Source organism: Phoca vitulina, unplaced genomic scaffold (assembly GCF_004348235.1).
Source record: "Phoca vitulina isolate PV1807 unplaced genomic scaffold, GSC_HSeal_1.0 scaffold22, whole genome shotgun sequence".
Lineage (NCBI taxonomy): Eukaryota > Metazoa > Chordata > Mammalia > Carnivora > Phocidae > Phoca > Phoca vitulina.
The window spans coordinates 10,128,752-10,136,820 of NW_022589725.1; the positions used below are offsets into that span (position 1 = coordinate 10,128,752).

General features: G+C 46.0%; 2 protein-coding genes across 3 annotated transcripts in view; one reads left to right on the top strand and one right to left on the bottom strand.

Moving 5' to 3' along the window:
• Nucleotides 1-1,842: 1,842 nt before the first annotated feature.
• Nucleotides 1,843-3,447, bottom strand: ROMO1 (reactive oxygen species modulator 1). Its single transcript, XM_032419724.1, has 3 exons — nt 3,363-3,447; nt 3,043-3,173; nt 1,843-2,032 (listed from the first exon to the last, which is right to left on the bottom strand). The coding sequence occupies exons 2-3, from the start codon at nt 3,171-3,173 to the stop codon at nt 1,924-1,926; spliced, it is 240 nt and encodes a 79-aa protein (XP_032275615.1). The 5' UTR covers nt 3,363-3,447; the 3' UTR covers nt 1,843-1,923.
• Nucleotides 3,448-3,455: 8 nt separating this feature from the next.
• Nucleotides 3,456-8,069, top strand: part of NFS1 (NFS1 cysteine desulfurase) — a 23,336-nt gene continuing 18,722 nt past the window's right edge. For both annotated transcript variants that reach the window (XM_032419722.1, XM_032419723.1), the window contains exons 1-4: nt 3,456-3,622; nt 4,238-4,347; nt 5,074-5,190; nt 6,708-6,791. In XM_032419722.1, coding sequence (XP_032275613.1) covers nt 3,526-3,622; nt 4,238-4,347; nt 5,074-5,190; nt 6,708-6,791 — 408 coding nt within the window. In that variant the 5' untranslated portion in view covers nt 3,456-3,525. The remainder of the gene's footprint in view (nt 3,623-4,237; nt 4,348-5,073; nt 5,191-6,707; nt 6,792-8,069) is intronic.

Here is an 8,069-nt window from a genome sequence, read left to right on the forward strand (position 1 = left end):
CTTGCTGCTTGGGGAAAATTCTTAGTGTGCAGAGTCTGGGAAGACTGTTGCCCTCAAGTTGTCTCTATATTCCTCCATTTCACTGTATCTTAGCACTGTACTTACTATAGGGTAATGTATCAAAATCTTAGGGATTTTCTAACAAAACCAAACAAATCCACCTAGGCCTTAAACCTGGGTTTTTTTTTTTTATGGCATCTCTGTTTAACTACTTAAATACCGGAAAAATGGTTTAAGTTCAAGCATTTAACTGATTTCCCAAATTGATTTAGTCGCATTTGTTACTTTATTAAGAAATTTGAGCTTTAATTGCATTTGGGCAATGAGTCATTTATATTCTGAACTCTGCTTCAAGTTTTTGTATCTACCTTGAACCTTTGAGTAGGCAGTGTTGCTCCTACTGGAATGGTTAACTTCCAGTATTGACTTCCTCACCTTTCTTTCTACTCTATTTCTTAGTGTTAAGGCACAAATTTTATAGGTTTATTCATAAGTCAGAATATTTAATCAGTTGAATTTGGAGGCATGATTTTTTATGCCAACCCTTTTGATGGATAGTTAAAATTCCTTAATTACTTCAGTTACTGAACCTACAGAAAATCTTCAAGATTTGAGTATTTTTCAACAATAGGCAGCAGTGTTCTTTGGGGCAGACTTACGTCAGCATTTTTTCTTTCCAGAATATCTCCTAGTATCTTCGTAATTAAATTTATTTATTTATTTAAAGGATTTTATTTGACAGAGACACAGCGACAGCAGGAACCACAAGCAGGAGGGGCAGTGGGTGAGGGAGAAGCAGGCTTCCTGTGGAGTAGGGAGCCCGATGCGGGGCTCGATCCCAGAACCCTGGGATCATGACTTGAGCCAAAGGTGACGCTCAACGAATGAGCCACCCAGGCGCCACTAAATTTTTTATTCTTGGTAAGTGTCCTATCTGATTTGTTCTGTCATTTTCCAGGGAGCTGGGTCAGCAAAGGTGGATGTTAAAAAGAGGTGGCAAAAGAGAAGTAAAAATTTCCCCACTGCCACAATGAAATTTGGGTTGTAAATGGTATTAAAGCAAATGTAGTACAAGTAATTTGAATAGTGTGACAGAAAATAATTCACATGAATTCTCAGTGAATCTTACAGGTAATCCATCCTGAGAGAACATCCCACTCTGGGAAATCTAGCTGTTGTAGCTATTCTGGTAGTGTCCTCATGACCCCCCAAATATGCCAGTGTAGTTTATGTCCATCGTAACATTACCATTTTCCTTGAGGGGCAATGCAGTTTAAAGCACAATCTGTCAAGGGCTGTGTGGCCAGAGTAGGGGAGAGGCACTTGTCCTTATTACAAGGAACCTACCTTCGGAACCCAATTAACAGAATTGTGTGTATATGGGGGGTGGGTCATTTTATACAACTGACATCCTCATGGATGGCTGGTTAGAAAATTGGGAGGTTTATGCCATTAAGCTATATTGTGTCAGTCTGAATTTGTTTCCTGGTGGATGGTTTGTTCTTTTTCTTCTTAAGTCTGCACAAAATCTGAAGGACAATGAACATATCTTTGGAAATGAGACTTGGGTTAACATTACCTTTTGCAGTGCAACTTTGAGGAAATCTAGACTTAGTTCGTCACCTTTAAAATGGTGAGAACAGCATCAACCTTATGGGGTTGAATAACAAGAGTTTATTAGAATCTACAAAAAGTTCCAGGCATGGAAAATTTTTCTAACTTTGGATTTAACAGAGACAGGATTTGAGAAACAGACCCCAAACCTACTCATAGGCCCATCTCAGCAGCTTTCTCTAAGCTGGGTATAGGCAGAAGAAAAAAATGCCTTTAACACACTCCGACTACTCAAAGACTTGTTTTATTATAGTACATGAGCTGGGACTGATGGGAAGGAGTAGCTGTACTGGGCAACCACTGCCCTTATCAGCATCGGATGCCCATCCCGATGGCCATGAATGTGCCAAATGTGCCGCCACTCTGCATCATGGTTTTCCCGATGCCGCCCATCAGCTCCCGACCCCGCATTCCGATCCTAAGAGAGGAGGAAATGAATATGGAGCCAACTGGGAATAAAAATACAAGAAACGGCATTAACTGCCCTTTTCCAATTTGTTTTCAAAGTAAATCAAGCACTCTTGAAGCTGGGCAAGACATTATCTATTCCCACCCGAGGCAGGTAATGACTAGGAAAAAGATGCATCAGGGTCTCTAGGGGTATTCTGATGAATATCCTATGACCTGCCTTCAGTTTGTGAGAGGCAACTGATGCAAAGTATATAGTGAAACTAGTTTTTTGTTTTGCTTTTACCTCCAGGATATATACACATACACACACACCCATAGGCTCCAATTTGTCTGATGGTTTCCTGGTGTTAAAGCAATGATTGTGGAGTCAGATCTGTGTTCGTGCCCCAGCTGTGCAATTTACAGGTTGTGCTAACTAAAATGGGGATCATAACCACAGGAGAACACATGCAGCATTTAGAACGGTGATTCACACTGGGTAAGTGCTCAGTAAATGGTAACTTACATTGTGGAAAAACGGGAATAATAATCTCTACTACATGTGAAAATGACATTTAGGATGTAGGTGTAGAGTTTATCTGCTCGGTATCTATACCTTGTTTGCAGTACAGTAAAATTGCTCAACTTTGTTTCACTATGCGCAACTGGAAATAACAGCAGCGACAGCAGCAACAACCATTTATTGAGCACTTAATAATGCCACATTCTGTCCTAAGTTTGCTCTGATTTGATCCTTACAACTCTATGAGGTAGATGTTACCTCTTTCTACTCTTAAGAAAACCCAAACTATAACGTGGTTAAGGTTACAGGAGTAGAGTCAGATTTTCTGACATTCAGTTTGAGTCAGAACTCGTATTCTCAAGCGCCGAGGCAAGATGAGTAGAAAATCAGTCTCGCTCGTTAAAGGACAGCGAGGGAATTGAAACGAAGTAGGCTCTATCCAGGCTGCCGGCCAAGTGGCGCGGGACGGGAAGGTCCGGTAGTCCCGCCCAGAGATCACCGCCCGCGCCCCTCACCTGAGACAGGAAAAGGTGCCGAAGAGCGCCCCGGCCGCCATGCCCACTGCGCAGCCCATCACAAAGCCCATCTTCACGCGGTCGAAGCAGCTCGGCTGAGACTGTCCGTAGGGCCCCACGGCCACCGGCATCTGCGGGGTTCGAAGGTTAGGGGAGTGTGGGCCTAGCCGCCTGCCCGAGTCGGGCGGGGGCCGGAGGAGGAGGGGTGGGGAGCGGATCCAAGGGTTCGGGGAAGTCCAGAGAGGAAAATAAACACGTAGCCCGACTCCATCACCCTCTTAGCGTTCGGGTCCCCGCGCCGCGGTGCCCCCCAACCTCACCTCGTTCGCGGCTTCGGTCGCTCAACTCTACGTCTCACACAGAACGCGAGGCGGAGCGCGCCCGCGGAGAGAGGAATTGTTTCCGGGGCACGGAGCAGGACTTCCGGGAGCGCGTAGCTGAGGACGGCCGCCGCTTCGGGCGGGGGGCTTTGCCTGCGGGACCATGCTGCTGCGAACCGCTTGGAGGCGGGTGGCCGCGGCTGTGCGGGTCGCTCCGGAGCCCAAGGCCGATGCGCCCACTCGGGGGCTGCGCCTGCGCGGTACGCTCCGGGCCCTGCTCGTCGCCACCGTCCCTGCAGGCGCGGGCCTTCCCCCTTGGCGTGGCGACGCACCTGAGTATTACGGAGCCTCCCTCTTACGCCCATTACCCAGACCCCCTGACCCTGCCTTCTGGCTGCACCCCTCAAACTTCCTCAGGCTCGCGCTCAGACCCGTTGACTTCGCCGCGTCGCCCTTCAGATCCTGCCCCACAGGCCCTCGGATCCTTGGAAGCTCGGTCGGCCTTCAGACCTCTCCTGGCCAACTTTAAGAGATGCTGGTCGTCCAGCCAGTAATCTTTGAGGGAGATCTTACCTACTCTGTCTCCTTAGTCCTTGTAAATGGCTTTGCCCTTTCGGATCCCTCCCAGCTCCCAACGAAGCAATTCGAATATTGTCCCAACATCCCCCTCCAAGATCATGGTCTGTCTCCCTTCCTTTTACAGTTTAAGTTCTGTGATGTTTTGTTTTCTTTTCCACTGAGCTTCAACCCCAGCATCCTTTCAGCTCATCTCACCTCCATCCAGCTTTCACCTTCTGCTGTCTTGGATACTCTGTGTCCATAGGTTTTCTCACGCTTGGCCACTCCATACCTTTTTTTTTTTTTTTTTTTGTCAGTTGTAGACCATTTTCCTCAGTCGGCTGTTCCCTCAGATACAGCCACTGCCCCACAGGCGGAGTCAATGCTGCGACCTCTGTATATGGATGTGCAAGCTACAACTCCTCTGGTAAGGATGGAGGGACAGCTTTCCCCAATGCTGTTTATAACAGTTATATTGCAGAAGTGACAATGCACAGAAATGACTGGATCCTGCAGAAGTGAGAGCCATTTCGAAGTGTGTGTTGGGAAAAGCAATGAGCCAGAAGTCAGGAGGTTTAAGTTGTAATGAACTAGAAATGGCTCTACTACTTACTAGCTATTGACCTTGGTGAAATCACTTCAGTGTAGGCACTATAGTAGGAGTAAAAGCATAGGCTCTGGAATAGCTGGATTGCTACTTACTATGTGAATTTGGGTAGGTATTAAATAGATTAAAAGACATAAAGCAGCCCTTTAAACAGAACCTGGCACATGATAAGCACTTCAATATTAGTGGAAGATTTCATCAACATGGGGACTCTTGTCATATCCTGGCCCTTATAGATCCCATCACCTGGTAGGAATGGAAACACGTGCAGAAACAGCTGTCAGGACAAGGCAAAGTTTGTAGATTACCTGAGGAGATGGTAGAATAATCATCTGGTAGAATGATTAAAGGTGGGTTGAGAGTGGGAGTATATTAGGCTGATATTTGTTTAGTACCTGAGGGGATGGAAGAATGTTTGAAGCTCAATCTAGGCAGTGTGTGAAGGGTTGGGAGTGTGTTGAGGCAGGTTGGGCAGGTCTGAGGGGATGGAGTGGGGCCTGAGTGATCTATGGACTCAAGGAGATTGATCTGTTCTCTTGTGCTCAGGACCCTCGGGTGCTTGATGCCATGCTCCCTTACCTAGTCAACTACTATGGGAACCCACACTCCCGGACACATGCTTATGGCTGGGAGAGTGAGGCAGCCATGGAACATGCTCGCCAGGTTAGTATAGAAGACTCTAGGAGGTTCTGATGTCAGAGGTTCGGTGGACTGTGGGAGGCATTTCCTTGATAGCTCTGGGTGGAGATGGAAGTGGTTTGGGGCTCTTTCAGAAAGAGATTTAGAGAGCAGGTCTGGGAGTCTCTCTGAAGGCATTTTATTAGTTTTTACATTTCCTAACTAAATGAACTTTGGAATGTTATCTGATTTCTCTAAGCCTCAATTTCCACACATTGAAAATGGAGATTGTAATAGTTCCTATTCCTTAGGGTTTTTGTGTGGATTCAATGAGATACTGCTGATGATGTGTTTATTAACACATGCTTATACATACTAAGAGCTCAATAAGTGCTTTTTATTTTATTATTTTATTTTATTTTATTAATTTAATTTTATTTTTTTTTAAGTAGGTTTCACGCCTAGCATGGAGCCCTATGTAGGGCTTGAACTCATGACCCTGAGATCAAGACCTGAGCTGAGTGAGATCAAGACTCAGTTGCTTAACTGACTGAGCCACCCAGGCACCCCTCAATAAGTGCTTTCTAAAAAGCCAGTACTGTGGGGCACCTGGGTGGCTCAGTCGGTTGAACATCAGATTCATGATTTCGACTCTGGTCAGGATGTCAGGGTTGTGAGATGGAGCCCCATGTTGGGCTCCACACTCAGCCACGCTCAGTGGGGAGTCTGCCTGAGATTCTCTCTCCCTCTTCTCTGCCCCTCCCCCCGCTCACGCTCACTCACTTGCGAGCACTCTCTCTCTCTCAAATAAATAAATACATCTTAAATAAATAAATACATACATACATAAATAAAAAGCCAATATTGGGGCACCTGACTGGCTCAGTCAGTAGAGCATGTGGTTCTTGATCTCCGGGTTGTGAGTTTGAACGCTGAGCTGGGTGTAGAGATTACTTAAAAATAAAATCTTTGGGGAGCCTGGGTGGCTCAGTCAGTTAAGCTTCTGCCTTCAGCTCAGGTCATGATCCCAGGGTCCTACTTATTTTTTTTAGATTTTATTTATTTATTTGACAGAGAGAGACACAGCGAGAGAGGGAACACAAGCAGGGGGAGTGGGAGAGGGAGAAGCAGGCTTCCCGCTGAGCAGAGAGCCCGATGTGGGGCTCGATCCCAGGACCCTGGGATCATGACCTGAGCCGAAGGCAGACGCCCCGCCAGGGTCCTACTTAGTGGGGAGTCTGCTTCTCCCTCTCCCTCTGCCCCTGTTCCTGCTCGTGTTCTCTCTCTCAAATAAATAAAATCTGTAAAAAAAAAATAAAATCTTTAAAAAATAAATAACCATTATTATTATTATTTTGTATTAGGCAGGGAAAGAGCCTCAGATCTGGGATGGAACTAAATCTACCCATTGTCTGACCTTAGTGGGTGCACAGCTTCTTCCTGGGCAGTTGATAGGATGCAGTGGAGCTTTTTTTGAACCAGAGCTCCTGTCCCAGCTGTGTCTGCAGTTGCACTCCTGCCTGGGAAACTGATGTCATTTATCTCTGTTTCTTGGTTTGCAGCAAGTAGCATCTCTCATTGGGGCTGATCCTCGTGAGATCATTTTCACTAGTGGCGCTACTGAATCTAACAACATAGCAATTAAGGTAAGAGAACCAGAGGGCATATCTGGGCTTTCCTGACTTGGGAGATGGTGTCCCTCCATCATTTGGGCTCATAAATGTATTTCCCAGCTACCCACCCGTACCCTATTTTGAAAAAAGACACAGGCAAACATACGCTTTTTCCGATTTGTTGCTTCCTTCAATCCTCTGTGATCTACTCCATCTTAAATCTTTGTTCCTGTTGAACTAAGTTTAGTGAGGTAGTCGGACGTGAAAGGAGGTGGCTCTTTAACCATTAACCCTGGTGTTATGGGTGGCAGCTACTTCAGGGAGTGGATAATGGTGACTCAACCCTTTTCCTCATCCTTTTTTTTCTTTTACGATTTTATTTTATTTTTTAAAGATTTTATTTATTCATTTGAGACACAGAGATACAGAGAGAGAGAGAGAGAGAGCATGAGCAGGGGAAGAGGCAGAGGGAGAGGGAGAAGCAGGCTCCCTGCTGAGCCAGGAGCCCAATGTGGGGCTCGATCTCAGGATCCTGGGATCATGACCTGAGCCAAAGGCAGACACTTAACCATCTGAGCCACCCAGGCACCCCTAAAATTTTATTTTTTTTAAGTAATTTTTATATGCAATGTGGGTCTCCCACTCACAACCCCCAGATCAAGAGTCACACGCTCTACTGACTGAGCCAGCCAGGTGCCCCTTCAGCATCCTTTTGATCTAATCACAGTGAAGTCCAAAATCCATTTGCAATTGGGCATGCTTCTCTGCTTCTGGTTACCAGCTTTACACTTATATATGTGGTTTCAGGGCTGCCCTCCTCCCACCTTCCCTTTTCTTCTGATGAGATCTATTTGCAGCAAGTTTTTCCTGTTTCTTTTTTTTTTAAAGTTTATTAAAAAAGGGGGGCGCCTGGGTGGCTCAGTTAGTTAAGCAACTGCCTTCAGCTCAGGTCATGATCCTGGGGTCCTGGGATCGAGCCCCACATTGGGCTCCCTGCTCGGCGGGAAGCCTGCTTTTCCCTCTCCCACTCCCCCTGCTTGTGTTCCCTTTCTCGCTGTCTCTCTCTCTCTCTGTCAATTAAATAAATAAATAAAATCTTAAAAAAAAAAAAAGATTTATTTATTTTAGAAGGGGGAGGGGCAGAGGGAGAGAAAGTCCCAAGCTGACTCCATGCTGAGCACAGAGCCCAGCACAGGGCTCGATCCCATGATTCAGAGATCATGACCTGAGCTGAAACCAAGAGTCCAACCAAGAGTACAACGTTTAACTGACTGTGCCACCCAGGCACCCCTTTTTTTTTTTTTTTTTTTT

Bases quoted from the DNA above. Each gene is read 5' to 3' on its own strand.
- ROMO1 (XM_032419724.1), bottom strand. From the start codon at position 3,173: ATGCCGGTGGCCGTGGGGCCCTACGGACAGTCTCAGCCGAGCTGCTTC. The intron at 2,033-3,042 runs GTGAGGGGCGCG...CTCCTCTCTTAG, and splicing joins GGCACCTTTTCCTGTCTCAG to GATCGGAATGCGGGGTCGGG.